Below are 18,742 nucleotides of genomic sequence, written 5' to 3'. Positions count from 1 at the left end.
TTGTAGTTGGGTAGTGTTTATTTTCTGTTTCAGTTTCCTTTCTGTTGCTTTTCTTTTTTCTGTTGTTTCAGCGGGTTGTAAGTTGTTCGAACTTGCTTCTTGCTGGTTAGCGTTTGATTAATATATGCGGTTTTGTTGGTCGTTTCTAAATATGATAAGTTTTATAATTTCAAAATATGAATAAAAAAATCGGGTTAAACGGGTCATGTGTTCGGATTCACATGTCTGAAGCAAATTTAAGGAGTGTGTCAAATTAATAAATCATTCGACCGGTTACTCTATCAGAGATAAAACTTATTCTAAATTAATAAATCTTTTTTTTTTCAGGTGGAAAAGTGAGTCCCGCTAGAAAGTGGTCATAATGTTGATGTTACGGACCTAAAAGTGCAAATATAATCCGTTGAGGTTTTCTTGGACCTAAAAGTGCAAATATAATTAAAACGATTGCTTCAATAAATTAAACTTATTCATTTGTGTTTTAGTCCACCCGCGAACCTCGCGGGTTCTTAAACTAGTGCTATTATATAGAATATATGTAAACAGGCCAAAGGTCAGATTTAAATGCAATCATTAAATAAACATTTATACTTAAAAACCATGTACATTTAATGAATTAACAGTAAAAAACGTGTATGTGGCAGATGCCTGTTCAGTCACCCTATCAAACATTTTAATGCAAAACCTTTGAAAAATGAGTTTTCATGAGAAAACAACTAAATTAAATATCTAGAAAACCAAAGAACAAAATTGAAACCTTCAAAAAAAGGTTATCATAATTAGGAGACGTCTCTTCAGTTATCCTATCAAACATTTTAAACACTATAAAGGATCATTATTAGTTTACTTGAAAACATCAACACTTCAATTTAAAAAAAAAACGTTCATCCTAAAGCAAACCGTCCAAAAACACTCACATTCTTCCTAAATGGCAAGGAAAACCTTCTACCACTGGTCGGATACTACTGATCTTAAAATCGAATTTTCAACATGGTCACTTCAAGAACAGAGAAACGCTGAAGAACTCAACAAAAAAGTTGGTATGGTTAGTGACAAATATTATAAGCAAACCTGGAGTAGCATTGCACTGCTGGATGAAGTTGCCTCTTCTACTCCAACAGAATTTAAAGAAAAAGCGGAAGAGTTTATTACAAATTTGCTGAAACAGGATCAGAAGACCTGTGATATGCTAGCTGATCTGCAAATTAAAACAAAAAATGAAATTGGATGGAAGAAGGCGAGAGAACGAGATATTCTAGGAAGTGTTAATTGTAATGCTTAATTTTTAATTTTTATTATTTTTCAAAATCATAATTTTGTAATACTATGGTTTATTATTGAATGAATGAAGAAAATTCAAACTTTGATAAGTTTTACAGTACTGAAAAATAATCTAGAACGAGATATTCTAGGAAGTGTTAATTGTAATGCTTAATTTTTAATTTTTATTATTTTTCAAAATCATAATTTTGTAATACTATGGTTTATTATTGAATGAATGAAGAAAATTCAAACTTTGATAAGTTTTACAGTACTGAAAAATAATCTAAAGAGTATTGGGATTGAACCCTATCAGAGGAACAGATAATTAAAGCCAAAACTGGTTCACAACAGTGGATTTATCATAAGCAGTAGTTTACACCAGGCTTTCCCCTTGAAAGTGTTTATAACATCTGATGTCCTCTATCCACTGTCTCTATACAACAGTTGATGTCCTTCAAACTGCTGATGAAGTCCTGAAGACTGTTAAGGATTAAACACTGGTGGTTCAATCTACTGATGCTATCTAAGTACTGCTGTTGATTAAAGTACTGCCCACTTAAGGACTGATCAACTTTGAAGAAACCACTGGGTGTCAAACATCAGTGCTTGACATGCAACAATGGAAGGAAGAAGCAGTAGTTTGGTTTGTCACTTATATTGTATAGAATCAGTGGTTAAGGTTAGCAGTGTTTGAAACCACTGTTCGGTTAAAATAGTGTTGTTAATGATATTTTTTGGCGCTGTCGTGGAAACCTTCTCAGGTGGATTTGATAACTTGTGCCTAAATTCAGTAACTGTATGGTGTATAGAGTTTTCTTATTACTATTAATCATTCATCATAAGCAGTAGTTTACACCAGGCTTTCCCCTTGAAAGTGTTTATAACATCTGATGTCCTCTATCCACTGTCTCTATACAACAGTTGCTGTCCTTCAAACTGCTGATGAAGCCCTGAAGACTGTTAATGATTAAACACTGTTGGTTCAATCTACTGATGCTATATAAGTATTGCTGTTGATTAAAGTAGTGCCTACTCAATGGCTGATCAACTTTGAGGAAACCACTGAATGTCAAACATCAGTGCTTGACAAGCAACAATGGAAGGAAGAAGCAGTAGTTTAGTTTGTCACTGTTCGGTTAAAATAGTGTTGTTAATGATATGTTTTGAAACATTTTTGGGTTAACACTGTTTGAAACTACTGTTGATTTAAGGACAATGTTTGGAACCAATGTTTTAAGCCAAAAGTGTTTTCAAAACAGTTATTTAACAACACTAAGTATAATTCACCAATCTATCATTGTTTGTATCTTCAATGGTCACACAACTTGAATCGTCAAATCATAACGTTGAGAGCAGCCCATTAACAAATATTACAAACTGTACTATCTATAGAGTTTTCTTATAACTGTTAATCATTCATTGAATATTGATTTATCTATTGTAACTGATGAAAGGAGGACATCTTCCAGAAGAGTTGCTTATTACAGAAAAAGTTGATCCAGTTGGTTCTCTCATATCATTCACATAACGTGATATTTAAGGAGAGTTGTTGATGAAAGTTGTATTGGCATTGTTAATATTTTTATAACAAATTATAACAAATTATTAAAGCCTAAATTGTATATTAAATGTAAAGTTTTAATACATACAATACAGAGACAAAACGTCATACCAACTTCGTAGACTTGACGAAACTTACAGACTAGATAACAAAAGACTGTAACATACAATACAGAGACAAAACGTCATACCACCACAAGCAATTGTGGATCTTTACTGACGGTGCACTTCGGAATGTAGCAGATATGAATGAATATAACCCCAGTGTAGCTAATTACATATCTGCCACTTGGGTTATATTCATTCATATGAATGAATATAACGCCAGTGTAGCTCTTAGATTTTCCTTGAAATTACAGAGTTCGCTAATTACATATCTACCACTGGGGTTGTATTCATTCATATGCAATTGATCATTTTGATCAATCACTTCCTTATGTGCACCGTACTATCTTCTAGGAGGCTGTCAAGTGTTCTCGCCTTCGTAGTTGGTGTTTTGCGTATCTTTACATCCACAGCCATTCTATACAAAATTTTCACAAAAAACATCACAAACAAACCTGAACAAAGCAAAACAAATCAACCCTCTGTTTTTTCAAAGCAAAACAAACAAAACAAACAAACATAACAAAGCAGAACAAAAACAAAACAAACAAACAGAACAAAACAGAACCAAAACAGGACAAAAACAGAACAAACAAACCTGAAAAACTGAAACCAAAATACCCAAATCAACCCATTCACAAATAATTGATTATCATCATCATACGGCATTCAGATTATCAAAGAACTGATTATCAAAAACTGATTATCAAAGAACTGATTATAAAAAACTGATTATCAAAAACTGATTCACAAATATAATGATTTTTTGTCTCAAAACTCTCCGAATGAGTCTGTGATGGCTGTCATTCAGCATGCGAGGATTAGGAAGTGGCAGGGTAATTTATATTTGACTGATTTATTTCGTTTAGTTTTCCCAATCTCCGTTTTATTACATTTTTAAGAACATTTTTTTATTTCTGAATACATCCGGACATCCAAAAACTGAAACTTAAATACCCAAAACAACCCTCTGTTTTTTCAAAAAAACATTCACAAAAAACTGATTATCATCATCATCATCATGTGGCATTCAGATTATCATTATCAAAAACTGAAACAAAATACCCAAATCAACTTTCTGTTTTTTACAAAAACATCCCAAATATCAAAAATATATATAGATAAGATGATGATTCAAACCTCTATTTTCAAGATGAAGATGGATGAAGATGATGAAGCTGGATGAAGATGATGAAGATTTGTGTTGACTGTTGAGAGTTGAGAGAGATATTTGAAGATTTTTGGAGAAGTGTGATGATTTTAATGATCGCTGATGATGTTAGTCATTTCATACAACTTATAACAGTCAAGTTGCATTTTTGGAGAAGTGTGATGATGACAAGTAGATTAAACTAAAAAATAATTATCCATAAGGAATTAAACTAAATAATATTTAGTAGAAGGATTATATATAAATTAATTAGAAAAGATTAAACTAAAATAATACTTATCTATAAAACATGGTCTAATATAGTATAAATAGAACTAAAGACAAAAATTTAAATGATATATTACAATCTGATGTAAATCTGCCTATGTTACGGGTATTAAGGGATAAGGGTATTAAGGAATATTAAGGGATATTAAGGGATAAGGGTATTAAGGACATTTCATACATGCCTTTAACAAATCTAATCCATATTTGATAGAAGGGTTTTAACGGGCCTACAAAATCTAATCCATTAGTAAGCTTAATTGGATCAAATATAAGGGGCTTTATTGAAGTGTTTAATAACATTTGATTATTTGAATTAGGTCAGGCTTTAATTATTAGACAATATAAAATTAGGTCATGCTTTCAGTTTAGACAAGAAATTTTGAGTTAGTTAGCTAATTTCTATATCAAACATGAACTAAATACAAACAAGTTAACTGATGTATTATAATCTATTTCGATGGTTATTAAAACTACCCGTGTGGTCACACATACTGTCTTCAACATTACTTTATAAAGATATAGAAATAAAGACCAAAATTTAAATGATATATTATGATCTGTTTTTTAGTATTTGATCATTACTAAACCTACCCGTATGGCACGGGTACTACACCTAGTTTCAATAATTTCACTTGAGAATCCTTTACTCGAAAAGTTATCACGTTTTCTATCATTTCCACTTACCTATGTTAACTTTTTTTTTATATATTTAAAAACAATAGTCTTACCCTTACAACTAAAGGACAAAATATGTAACTTTCAAAATTCTTTTCTTGTCTATGTATTTATTTTCCCTTTTAGATAATTATTTTTTTATCACTTTAGTTTTATACCCTTTTTTATTATATCAATTTATTTATTTTATAAAAATATCATTTTATAACTTGTTTATTTTTGTTTGTTTGATTAAGTTATTACTTTTATCTTTATATATCAATATGTTTCAAATAAATTAATTAAACATTTTAGAGGTGTAAATAAACCTAGGTGATCCAAGCCTGACCTTGCCTATGCTTGATCTATGTAAATGATTTAATAAGTAAGAGAAAAGTGCACGGATAGTCTTTGTGGTTTGTCTATTTTTTACCTTTAGTCCCTAACTTTCTAAAATTACAACTATAGTCCCCAACTTTTGCAATTTCGTTCCTGGATAGTCCCTGGCGCGGATGGTGGTTAGTTTTTGGTGTTAAGTGGATGTGAAGTTACTAAAATGCCCTTACTACAAATCAAAATAATAAAGATAATAAAACATTTATAAATTCAATGGGTCCCACCCAACCCCTAACCCAATCAAACACCTTAATCTTTCTTTGTGGAACCCACCATCTCAATCTTCAACCTATTTCACCCACCTTCGCAGCCTCACCCTTCCACCACCACACTCCACCAGAACCGCCATCGCCACCACAACATCATCCTCTCGCCACCACGACACCACCCTATGATACTATCCGATTTGGGTTATTCGGGTTTACTACTGGCCTACACCCATTTATCGACATCTGTGTTTATCGACATCTGTGGTGGTGATGGTGGAGTGTGGTGGCAGAAGGGTGAGGCTGCAAATGTGGGTGAAATAGGTTGAAGATGGAGATGGTGGGTCTCACAGATTGGAGGTGTGTGATTGGGTGGGGCCCATTGAATTTACAAATGTTTTATTGTTTTTATTATTTTGTTTTGTAGTAATGACATTTTAGTAATTTCACATCCATTTAACACCAAAAACTAACTCTCATCAGCGCCAGGGACTATACGGGAACGAAATTGCAAAAGGTGGGGACTATAGCTGTAATTTTAGAAAGTTAGGGACTAAAGGTAAAAATGGGCAAACCACGGGGACTATCCGAACATTTTTCTCAATAAGTAAATACACAAAAGGTTGTAAAATAATAATAATTTCAACTGTTACGCTTGATCTAGGTGATCCAAGCCTGGTCAGAGTTGGATGCATGCCCGAGCCACCAGTTCCGGAGAAAACCCGCCCACCCAAAGGCTCATAGCGGTAAAACCCGGTTTGGTTGGGTTTCGAACTGACGACCTTCAAAGAGGCCTACTTCTAAACTTCATTGTCACCACCAACGTCCTTCAAAGTGGTGCTAGTTAGAGTTGAATTTGGAACCTCAAAAGAGAAACCAAGTGACTAACCACTAGGCCAACTTGTTAGGACATTCCTTCCCTTCCCGACCGCGGGTACATGCCAGTTCCAAACCCGGCAAAAGAAAAAGGAAATGAACCGAAACCACCAGAACCGGTTCCTACTCTACCTAGTCAAAACATGGACCCAAACCGACCAAAACCTGAAAAATACCCGGACAAACCGGTTAAAACCCGATAAACCGGACCAGTTGTTGACTTTGAAGACCAAATCGGCCCGGTTTCTTTGAAAAAAAAAAACCCGTTTTGTGCCCCCTTTAATTGCTTCCAGCAGTGCAGAAATCCCCAAATCTTCCATTCGTTCACTCGTTGTTAGAAACCCTAGAAATTGATATCGTGAAGCTCGTAATCAAAATCAATATGTCAGACAACGTGCCTTTTGAGATTCAAGAGGAAATCATCAACCGGCTTCCAGTAAAATCACTCATTCGATTCCGATCAGTCTCCAAATCATGGAAATCTCTCATCGATAGCTCCAATTTCATCACTCATTACAGCTCCCAACAGCAACATCTACTTGTGTATATCCGTCGGTATGGTTCTGAGGCAAAATACGTTTCAATCGTTGATGATAATACTTTCCCTGAACAGAGAGTCTCTGTGACTCTTCCTCCGTTGGTTAAGATGCTTGAAAGTTATAGGAAAATAGGCAGTTCTCATGGCTTGTTGTGTTTGTATAACGACGGAAAACTTGTTATTTGGAATCCTTCGATTAGAAAAGCTGTTGCTGTTGTTGTGCCTAATGTGGTAGATGCTAAGATGTTTAACACCAAGCTCGGGTTTGGGGTTTGTCGCGAGACGAGTGAGCCGAAGGTTGTCAAGATTAGATCTATTAAAAGGTTTGCGGATCTGGAAATTGTAACTAGCATCCCTTGGCAAGTTGAGGTTTTTACGCTAAGTACCGGGGAGTGGAGAAGTCTGAATAGCAATCTCCCTCGTAACTCGATTGTTTTTAGCAGTAGAATTGAAGCAGGTGGGGTTTGTGTAGATGGGGTTTTTTATTGGCTTGCTACTGATAGGAGTACTGTAGATGAAACTCGAGCTTATAATATGATTATTTCATTTGATATGACAAGTGAAGAATTTGGAGAAGTAAACCTCCCGGATAGTTTTGTATACCACGGGCCTATGTGGGATTTGTACATATATAATCTAAGGGAGTCTCTTGTTTTGGTTGAATGCAGTGGCGAGGTCGATGATCCAGTTTACAATGTTTGGATGATGGTGGACGGTGTACCAAAATCATTTACAAAATTATACACTATTCACGCATCAGATGCAACAATATTTTGCGTACATGAATTTAGGAACAGTGGTGAACTTGTAATGGAAGTTGACGATGAATGGGACGGACTATCCCTTGTTGTTTACGAACCTAACGTAAGGCAAACACGTAATTTGGGGATGTCGCTTTGGACTAATGATGTAGATAAAATTTATGTGCATTCCTGTATGGAAACGCTACTTCTGCTTGATCAACCATCATCTACGGTTTTTGACAAAGGTAAACGCTACATTGAAAGTTTCAAGAGGAGCACTAAAAACAAAAGGCTTTTGAAGGATACAAGAAAGGTATAAAACAATAGCTTGAAAACACTTCTCGTACTTTATTTCCGCAATACTAGATGATCTTTAAATTTCAAGATGATTTGTTTTCATAACATACATCAGTGCGCATTTGGTCTGTCCTTTAAACACCCCATGTTTCAAAAACTGAATTTTTGTTATTCTAGTTTTATTACAAATTTTGACTCAACCATAGTTATTAAAGGCGCTAAGTGCACTCAAGGCGCATAGGCCTCGCCTGGGGCCTAGGCGCAAAGCGCAAAAAAAGCGAGGGCCTGAGAAAAATTAAGCGGATAATGAAAAACAAGTTAAAAATATATTATGTATTAGAAAAAGAATATTATTCTTCAAATAAAATAAACAAATTCTAATATATAAAACTATATATCAAATATTTAGAACCAAAAGTTCTAAAAACATTAGTGTTTAGTGTAAAAAAGTAGTTTTCCTTAGATAAAAGTAGAAACCTAGCTAGAATCTTGTCGGAATTTAGAGAATTTGGCCGGAAACTATCCGGAATCTAGGAATCTCGCCGGAATGTGCGCCTGAACCATCACCTGGAGAATTAAAGCACAATTTCCTCGACTTAAAGCGCAACTACCTCGCCTCGCCTGAAAAATGGGCCTAGGCGCTAGAGGCGATGGCTTTTAATAACTATGGACTCAACTGTATGCATTTTGTGTACAACAAGAATAAAACTCATGCTTGTCATTCAAGCATTGGGACTATTAATAAAATATCATCATCATCATCATACTCAGTAAATCCCACCAATAGCAAAACTAAGGTAGGGTCTGAGGAGGGTAGATGTAGACAACCTTACCTCTACCCAAGGTTTAAAAAAACGGAAACGAGTTTCGAGGCGTTTTCCCTTCGCCTCACGAGGCGTAAGCCTCGAGGCGTAAGCCCGAGGCGGAGTTAAAAAATAAATATAAATATTATATATATTATAAAAATAGTAATACTAACTAAATTCATCATCAAATTCATGAAAATAATCAAAAACACACATAAAAAAGACATAAATTGCTTGAAATTGACACAAAATCTCAAAAACATCAAAAACCCCTGAGGCGCAGCCTCAGCCCCTCTGAGGCGCACATACAGTATAAACCCCGTGAAGCGCGCCTCAGAATCGTTTTTTGGCCGTTTCGCCTTGAGGCGCGCCTCGAGGCGCACGCCTCATCCGTTTTTTAAAACCATGCCTCTACCCCGTAGGAATAGAGAGGCTGCTTCCAGTGAGACCCCCGGCTCGATTGTAGTTTTGTATCAAGCCTTGGACCTAAGACACATAACACTCAAACAATCGGGACAGAGACTGATTGGTGCATGTACCCCCGTGTCTTTCAGCTATCAACCCCCCCACCGGGCGAACGCCCACACAAATATACATTATATGTGCACACCGCAAGCGGGGCATACTGTTAATAAAATATAAAGGGTGGAAATGATACTTTAGCTGTCGCCCATCAATAGGTACACCGAACTACAACTAATCTTATATATGTGTGCAAATGTGGTTATGAGGTTTGATTTTTAAGTAACTTTTTCTCAAATTGTTGTCTGTAGTTCATACTAGGTATTACACGCACAAGTCTGATTTTTCATTTATGTCTCATTATAGTTCAATACCGATTCAGTGTTTGTATTTAATTAAACACTTGTCACCTGATGCTTTAGTTGTTAACTATTTTATAACAATAGTAATATTTCAGGTCATCTATTTTTTGTATGTAAACATATAAAACAATGTTGCAGAAATCGGCCTAGGCGGCCGATTAATCGGCGCCTAGGCGCTAGTCGGTGGGTTACTGCCTAAATTTAAGCTAGTCGGTCAAAAAAATCGGTTATGGTCAAAATCGGTCAAAGTCGGTAAAAGTCGGTCAAAATCGGTCAAAATCGGACTAATCGGGCCCATGTTTTTTGACCCAAAAAACATGTTTTTTGACCCAAAAAACCCAATTTTTGAAACCTGGCTCATGGTTTAAAGCCCAAATTTTAGTTATAAACCTATTTTAACATTTAACCCCCTATATCTTTCACTAGTTACATATGGTTCCTAAACTTTTAAATAAAAAGTATAAAGTTATCTATATATGTATAAAAATTTGTAAAATTATACTTAAAAAGTCCAATCCGATTAATCCCTAGGCGGTACCTCACCGCCCAACTAGCGCCTAGCGCCTTCTACAACATTGATATAAAAGCCTGATGTTAATTTCTTATACCATCAATTTGGAATGTTTCTTGCATTTGAACCTTTCTTTTTGGTCATCACCTGTGAAGTTGGAATAGTTAGTTATTGATGCTTGATTCACTGATAAGAAACTACACATGAATAATGGTTTTGGTGTAAACAATTATGCAGATGAAGTCTTTAAACATTCCACATTTACAGAACCTGTTATAAATGATGGGCCAATTCAGAAAGGGTATATGGTCCAAATATTAAGGTTGGTGAACTGGTGTTGATAGCAACAACTTTAAACTTGGTCATTTGGGGAACTTACAACTTCCAGGCTTCATTATGAGATAATTATATATACGATTATTATGTCATGTTTTTTTTTTTTGGATAGTTGTGTCACATACTTTGTTTTTTAACTTTGTGTAATTATGTCTAATGTTTGGAATCGGAAATGTTGTTTTTGTTCTCAAATTAATATATGTTTGTTTATGCTCGATTGTATTGGTTCACGTTCATTTGTGTTTGTTTACGTTTCGTTTATAGCCCTAGTTATTTGTAAAGCCACAAAGATGTATACATGATACATCATTGTGTTACGAATAAGCATACAATTAAGTCTGTATGCTTAATTTTTCAATAACATTAACAAAAGTGAAAAATAAAGACCATCCTTGTAATTTACACCAAAAAAAAAAGGAACACAATTCCAAAAGCCCCGACACTCTGTTCCCGAGACTCATTTAACAGGGGGAGGGGAGGGAAAATAGATGAAAATATGAAAAACCATGTTCCCGAGTTTCATTTAACGGGCGCGGGGGGGGGGGGGGGGGGGGGGGAAAGGGAAGAAAATATGACCAAATATAACCATATATTCATCCTCCCAAATTGAAGAGATTAGGAGAGAATTTTCTTTCCCCTCCACTCACCTCCCCCTGTTAAATGACTCGGGAACATAAAAGTTTCTTCATTCTGGTCATTTTTGATCCGTTCAAAATTCTCCGTTAGTTCTTCAAATTAGTTCGAATGCATGCAACGACTCTAGGTGTAAACGAGTCGGGCCAAGCCTGAGTTCGACTAGGCTCGAGCTCGGCTCGTCATGTTTTTATGAAGCTCGAGATTGAGCTCGACTCGGTTCGAGCCTACTTATTTGAGCTCGAGTTCGGCTCGCGAGTAAAACCCAAAGCTCGAGCTCAGTTCGACTCGGCTTGAGCTATTTTGTGAACAACCTGAAACGAGTTAAAAGTCCGGCTCGAGCTCGCTTCAGTATCGGTTCAACAAGCCAAACCTCAGCTCGAGTTCAACTCGCCAATGTTATCATCATTAGTATTATATTATATATAAAAAAAATAAATTTTTGTTTGGGCTTGTTTAGGCTCGCGAGCCTAAACGAGCTTTGTATTTCAGGCTTGAGCTCGACCTCGGGCTCGATAACTAAACGAGTCAGATTCGAGTTCGGGCTCAAGCTCGTTAAAGCTCGCCTCGTTAGAGCTTTTAACCAAGCCGATAACGAGTAGCTCTTGAGCCTCTAGGCTTGTTTACTCCCCCGACCTTCATTCTATTGTTGATTCTTCATTATTCCAGGTTCAAAATTGGTGCATTATTTTTTTTTATTTAAAAATAAATTAAACATTAGCCATAGAGTATGTAGTTTTCGTATAGAAATGTTTGGATATATACGTTTTTGACCCCCTGGTTTTATAGAAATTTTTAGTATATACGTTTTCGACCACTCGATCAGAAATCTCAAGCTTCGCCATTGATCACCTCACAAACTAGAACCGACTCGAGTCGATATTTTTATGGTATCTCATGCAGTATAAAAGGTCTATATAGGTACTAAAAAATAAAACAAATTAATCAATTAATTAAACATGTGATAAAACCAATGTTTTAAAAACTGGTTCTTAAATCATACCGAGTTAGGTTTTAAAATGGTTTAACTGGTTGAACCGGGTGGTTCAATCGAGTTACTTGGTTAACCCCTTAATTCTATAAAATACATATTCCTCTATAAAAATAAGCTAATCTTAATTAGAATTTATGTAACTGATCATAATTTAATCTAAAAAACAAATATTTTCTTGTAAAATAATAAGCATTATTATTACTTATAAACAATGCTGGATTGGACGAGGTGAGTAGTAGTTTCAACAGCGATCAAATATTGAAATAGAAGGCACTGTTAATTACCAGAGATATGGAAGATCAATATTATATTAATATCGTATTTTATTAAAATTATTAAAATCAAGTTTTAAGATAATGCAAATTGGTTCAACGATATGAACCGATAGAAGTGGATTTACCGCCGACACATAAGACACATCGTATTCAAATTTTATCGTACCAGACCCGTATTCAATATCCAATTTAACCGGTTTAACCGGTATAACCAGCCGGTTCATAACGGTATTTAAAAGATTGGATAAAACAATTGAGATTATATAATTTTTCGAAACAAAAGAAGCACAAATAAAAATCTAACTTTACTTGCTCAATATTTTATTTAACATTTATCTTTCTCCATCTTGCCCTCCACGCTTATAAGTTATCAAAATCCCCAAATTGTTCTCCCCCTTCACGAACCCTAGCTGCCGCAAATCGTCAAATTACGTTGCTCATCTTCCTCGATCCGATCAATCAATCTCACACAGCGATTCACACACTCAAATAACATGGACGATACGTGTGCTGTGTGTGCCGATAGCCTCGAATGGGTTGCGTACGGTAGTTGTGGACACAAAGATGTTTGTTCAACATGCGTTGCTCGTTTGCGATTCATTTGCGGTGATCGCCGTTGCTGCATCTGCAAATCGGAGTCATCGATCATCTTCGTCACTAAGGTTTTGTTTCTATGCTGTTGTTGATTGATATTTTAGGTTTTAACTAGATATGAATCTGTTAATCGGTGGATTTTGATGAGTTTGCAATGAATAGGTTAAATTAAGGTTTTGTTTCTAAGCTGTTGTTGATTGATATTTTAGGTTTTAACTAGATATGAATCTGTTAATCGGTGGATTTTGATGAGTTTGCAATGAATAGGTTAAATTAAGCTGATGTTAGTTGAATTAGGGATGAGAAATTTCGTACCGAATACTACGGTAGCTGTATCGGCTGAATATATGATGTACGGTGAATTTAGGTCAATTTTGGTATTGAATAGTGCGGTACGTACCGGTTAGAGACTTTTCGGTTTTGGTTTTAGCTAAGTTTTAGTATTTACCGCATAGTTGAGTTGTTGATTAGTTAGGGCAGCTGTTGATTGAGTGATTGTCTTATATAGTTGAGCTGTTTTTGCAGGCTTTAATGAGTATGCAATGCGTAAATTGAATTTAGTTGAGTGATCATTGATGTCAGTTATTGATTGATGTTCTAAGTTGTATTGTTATAAGTAGTCATGGATTTGTTAATTAGTGGATTGCAATGAGTATGCACTGAGTAATTTGAGTTAAGTTGTTGTCAGTTATCGATTGACGTTTTAAGTTCTAACTAGATATGAATCTGTTAATTGGTGGATTTTATTTAGTATGCAATGAGTAATTCGAATTAAGTTGTTGTCTGTTACTAACTACACATGAATCTGTTAATAAGTGTCTTTTAATGAGTATGTAATGAGTAATACGAATTAAGTTGATGGTAGTTTTGATTGATGTTTTAACTTCTAACTACGCATGAATCTGTTAATTGGTGGTTTTTAATGAGTATGCAACTAGTAATTCAAATTATGTTGATGTCAGTTTCGATGGTTGTTTTAAGTTTTAACTACACATGAATCTGTTAGTCTGTGGTTTTAGGGCAACTGTTGATTTAGTGATTTTCTTATACGTTGAGCTGTTTTTGTAGGCTTTAGGGGACTACACCAAGACAATCAGTGATTTCTCGGTGTTTCCTTTGGAAAACAAAGAAGGTCGATCTGGGTCGTATTGGTATCATGAAGACACACAGTCTTACTTTGATGATTTCGAGCAATACAAAATGATAAAAGCCATGTGTAGGCTTTCGTGTAGCGTTTGTGATAAGATGGAGGATAATTCGAGTAATAAGTCTAAGAGGAAAGCTAGGTTTCGTGACATTTTTCAGCTCAAGGGTCATTTGTTTCACCAGCATAGTTTGTTCATGTGCAGCTTGTGCCTAGAAGGAAGAAAGGTTGATTTTAAATCTTTATTTTGTTTTTATCTGCTTTATATTTGAAAATAAGTTATAACACATTGTTGAAAGTATTATAAATATCCTCAAGTTATCTTATTATATATACACTCTCGTAATTGTTGCTGATATTAACTTGAATCTCTTGTGAAGGAAGGTATATATAAATACGAACATTATTGTAATTCTTGCTGATATTAACATATTTCTTGATTCCTTATTTTGTAAAGTTACTTTATCCGTTATAATCATAGTTTTCTGACATGATTTCATTGTCTGCCTTACAAATCAGGTATTTATATGTGAACAAAAGCTTTATTCAAAAGCACAATTAAAGCAGCATATAAACACAGGTGACTCTGAAGTTGACGGAACCGAAAGTGAAAGGGGTGGTTTCCAAGGGCATCCTTTATGTGAATTCTGCAGGTCACCGTTTTACGGGGATAACGAACTTTACACACATATGAATACTGAACATTTCAAATGTCACATATGCCAAAGGTAACATAGCATTGTGTTCCCCTTTAAAGACATCCTTCTATGTGCAAACTAATAGTCTAATACAAGTATTTAAAATTACCACTTTTTGAACCGTGCAGACAAAATCCTGGTAAATACGAGTATTACAAGAATTATGATGACTTGGAGGCAAGTTGTTACTTTTAAATTGTAACGTCTGTCAGTCATAACGAGCGCTATAGTGAATAGCGTTGCACTCATGTGTCACTATTTGATTTTGGCGTCTCCATAGCGGGCAAACAGTGGGATTTTAGATTTTTTTTTTTTGTTTTTTTTCTGCTTTAATATAAATAGCGGGAATTTATAGGTATAAAATAGCAGGATTTTAGGGTTTTTGTTAAGCATACATATAAAACAGCTTATTTGGATATAATATACTTATAAAATATTTCTAAAATTTTCTTCTATTGTGTCGCTAATCATAAAATTATGTCCGCTATATCATCGCTATCGCTGCATAGCGTATAGGTAGCTTGTCGCTATCTTCCGCTATTCGCTATTAATAACTACGATCCACCATATTATAAAACTCATACTCGTAGTGATTTCTAGTTACAAACCAAAGATCCTGTTATGTCATGGTTGATTTCCTTTTTTCCTTATTTTCTCCAAATAATCATTCAAGTTACCATTTTGCAGATTCATTTCCGACAAGAACATTTTTTGTGTGAAGACGAGGCTTGCCTAATTAAGAAGTTCATTGTTTTTCCGTCAGAAGCTGAAATGAAGGTAAACCTATGTAGAAAAATAACTGAAAAAAATATTTGTCTGTATATAGAATAAAACAGAATAACTGAAGATGTAATCATCTTGTCCAATTGGAGACATGTTAATTAATTACTCATTATACTAACAAAAATGGGGCGATATTGGGTTTTTATGTTTTAAAAATGTAACCCATGTTTTTTGTCTTTAAATTTCAGAGGCACAATGCTCAAGAGCACGGGGGTCGTATGTCAAGATCAAAGCGCAATGCAGCTCTTCAGGTATGACTTTTTGTTATATTCTCACATGGGTCGGGTAACAGATCAACACGAGTTCAATTAAAACAAGTCACAATTAGTATGGGTCAAACTATTTGGATTGGGTTGACCCACAAACACTTTTTTATTCTTAATGTTAAAGACTTCTATAGAAAAAATCTATATGTTACGTATTTTTTTAATTGAGTAAATTACGTTTTTGGCCCCTGTTGTTATATCACTTTTACTATATTAGCCCAAAATAAGAATTTTTAACATATCTGTCCCCATGGTCTCTATAACTAACCATTTTGGCCCCTAAGTCTAGAGATCATGGGGGCCAAAATGGTTAGTTATAGAAACCATGTGGGCCAAAATGGTTAGATTTAGGAGCCAAAATGGTTAGTTATAGAGACCATGGGGGCAGATATGTTAAAAATTCTTATTTTGGGCTAATATAGTAAAAGTGATATAACCACATGGGCCAAAAACATAATTTACTCTCTTGAATTTCAGCCACAGTTTCATGTATTTTTGTTCTTTTTTATATTAAAGGCATTTTTTTGGCTGAAATTGGTATAAATGAAACTTTGTGTGGCCTTTGTATACGTTATTCTTTTTCTAATTTTGGGTATTTAGTTACCAACTAGCTTCACATATCGACGGCACAACGAACAAGATAATCGTCACGGAAGACGAAACACATTTCAACGTGATATCTCCGAATCCGAATTATCTCGAGCAATCGAAGCCAGCCTCCAAACATCCAGTTCAAATTCCAGAGTTCCAGAACCTTCATCCTCAACTGGAACCGAACGTGCTAACAATTCAAATGATGATGACCCGTTAATTCAACCATTCGAATCACTAGCTACAGATTCCGATCCACCTTCAAGGTATCTTATGGCTGTTTCACACAGACCTAGAAACACTCCACTTCAGGAATCCGCTTTCCCGCCACTCTCCACCGCCCCTGCCGCCAGCTCCCAAGTTCCCAACGGGCCACCAAAGAACACTATGGCGGAAAAGCTCCGCCGACAAAATCAAGGAAAAGTCAACGTTGTCAACACTGGTCATGCTTGGCCTGCACCCTCATCAAGTTCAGCTTCTAGAACCGTAAACACTGCAAACACAGCATCAATGCCTGTATCTGGTCAATGGAAGTCAACTTACAACCCGGTTTTGGCCCCACCATCTACCAGAATAACCCATTCTACGTCAGCTCCGAATCTAATCGATACGGGTTCGGTATCCGACTTCCCTCCAGTTTCCACATTGCATACGCGTAACGTTCCTGAAAACGGGCCGCCTACAAAAAGCGTAGAGGAAGTATATGCTGCAAACAAGTCCATGGTAGAAAAAATACGCGCGGGTTTGGGTGATGATCACGAAAAGTATTCTAGTTTTAAAGAAGTGTCAGCGCAATATCGGCAAGGGGCTATTGATGCGGAGACTTATTTGGTTTACGTTGATCAATTTGGATTATCACATCTTGTTCTTGATTTGGCCCGGCTTTTACCCGATCCTCATAAAGAACGGGAACTAATTGCGGTCTACAATGCAAATCGGGCCATGAGTGGCGGCTCGAAAGGAAATGATCGGAAAAACAAAGGGAAGTCAGTTGTTAATAGCAACAACAATTCGACGAATAAGTTAGCGGATAGCATTTTAAGTTCGGTTCGGGAACTACAATCGAACTACCGTGTGCAAGATGAGGAAGTGGAGACACTGTCGAAAGACGGGTATCGGGTGGCTGGTAAAGGGAAATCAAAAGTGGATATTGATGATCGGACATCTCCTGGCGGTGTACTTGTTATAAAGCCGCCAAAGAATGATAGCGGCGGTGGCGATGGAGAAGGAAAAAGTAAACAGAAGAAGAAAACGTCGAAGTTTCTTAGAGCTCGGTTAGGTAACGGGTCGTTGGCTTCACTTGATCTTAACGGCGGGTCTGATGCCACAGAGGCAGAGGGTGGTTCAGACGGGAACAGCAACAACGAGAGTAACGATGGGGTACCGGTTCGTGGCGTGTGGCGTAACGGTGGCGGTCATAGGCTAATTGGGAAAGACCCAAAAAGACCGTAGAGTGATTGATACCTAATATTTTGGCATGAGGGAAGTGTGAATTGAAACTAGTGTTTGATTAATGGGGTTTTGAGCATATAAAACTATGTTGTGTTCATAGGACAACAGCAAACAACTGTTGATAGACCAAGTTGGTTTTTAATTTCAATTTTTGTTTTTCTGTTATGAAAAGGGGAATTGCATAGGGTGGACTATAAAGTTATTTTTGGTGTATGCTTAATAAAAGTTTTAGTACTATATCAAAATGTATTGCAGAAAATTATACAGTTAACCGTCGCATGATATAACAAGGGCGAGTCTAAATGTATCTCCCTTCCCTTACTAGTTATGCCCCTCTTTAGGGGTGGGTGGGGTGCTCCACTTTCCATCACCCATCACACCCAATCATATTTCGCCACGTCATTGAACTTGATTCCATCACTAGTGATGGATTTTAGTGGGGGTGCGCATCGCTACTAAAAAACATGAGTATAAATTAATAAAGCATAATGAGTGATGAGGTTCACGCGTGATGGACAAGGGTGGCAGCGGTGTTCCATGGTAAACAACGCATGGTCACCGTGCCACCATGTAGCGCCCCGAGTGGCCTTACGAGAGAAAAAGTGACTGGGTCTATGAGAAGAGGGAAAAACTATTAGATTTGTTATGTTTGGTTGGTTATGGTATTGGTATGATACCGGCACTTGATATGGTAACCAGATAGAAAAATAGAAAACTAAAGAAGGAAGTTCGGTTTGTTATGTTACTGAAAGAGAAAACTGC

The 18,742-nt window shown here is 36.0% G+C and overlaps 2 protein-coding genes across 2 annotated transcripts in view; both read left to right on the top strand.

Moving 5' to 3' along the window:
* Positions 1-10,786, top strand: part of LOC110909952 (putative F-box protein At1g47730) — a 28,255-nt gene extending 17,469 nt beyond the window's left edge. The window contains exons 2-3 of the mRNA XM_035984077.1: positions 7,029-8,089; positions 10,452-10,786. Of these exons, the coding sequence (XP_035839970.1) occupies positions 7,029-8,089; positions 10,452-10,493 (1,103 nt within the window). The 3' untranslated portion in view covers positions 10,494-10,786. The remainder of the gene's footprint in view (positions 1-7,028; positions 8,090-10,451) is intronic.
* Positions 10,787-12,735: 1,949 nt separating this feature from the next.
* Positions 12,736-18,246, top strand: LOC110909958 (E3 ubiquitin-protein ligase hel2). The gene is made up of 7 exons (XM_022154679.2): positions 12,736-13,114; positions 14,115-14,417; positions 14,710-14,918; positions 15,017-15,065; positions 15,576-15,665; positions 15,860-15,922; positions 16,538-18,246. The coding sequence occupies exons 1-7, from the start codon at positions 12,947-12,949 to the stop codon at positions 17,978-17,980; spliced, it is 2,325 nt and encodes a 774-aa protein (XP_022010371.1). The 5' UTR covers positions 12,736-12,946; the 3' UTR covers positions 17,981-18,246.
* Positions 18,247-18,742: the final 496 nt, after the last annotated feature.

Source organism: Helianthus annuus, chromosome 15 (genome assembly GCF_002127325.2).
Source record: "Helianthus annuus cultivar XRQ/B chromosome 15, HanXRQr2.0-SUNRISE, whole genome shotgun sequence".
Classification (NCBI taxonomy): Eukaryota; Viridiplantae; Streptophyta; class Magnoliopsida; order Asterales; family Asteraceae; genus Helianthus; species Helianthus annuus.
Note: the sequence above shows the minus strand (reverse complement) of the source record. Positions and strands in the feature narration are given on the sequence as shown.

Excerpts from the sequence above, each read along its gene's own strand:
- LOC110909958 (XM_022154679.2), top strand. The coding sequence starts at position 12,947 with ATGGACGATACGTGTGCTGTGTGTGCCGATAGCCTCGAATGGGTTGCG. Across the intron at positions 13,115-14,114 it reads CGATCATCTTCGTCACTAAG|GCTTTAGGGGACTACACCAA; the intron begins GTTTTGTTTCTA and ends CTGTTTTTGTAG. Across the intron at positions 15,923-16,537 it reads AGCGCAATGCAGCTCTTCAG|TTACCAACTAGCTTCACATA; the intron begins GTATGACTTTTT and ends TTGGGTATTTAG.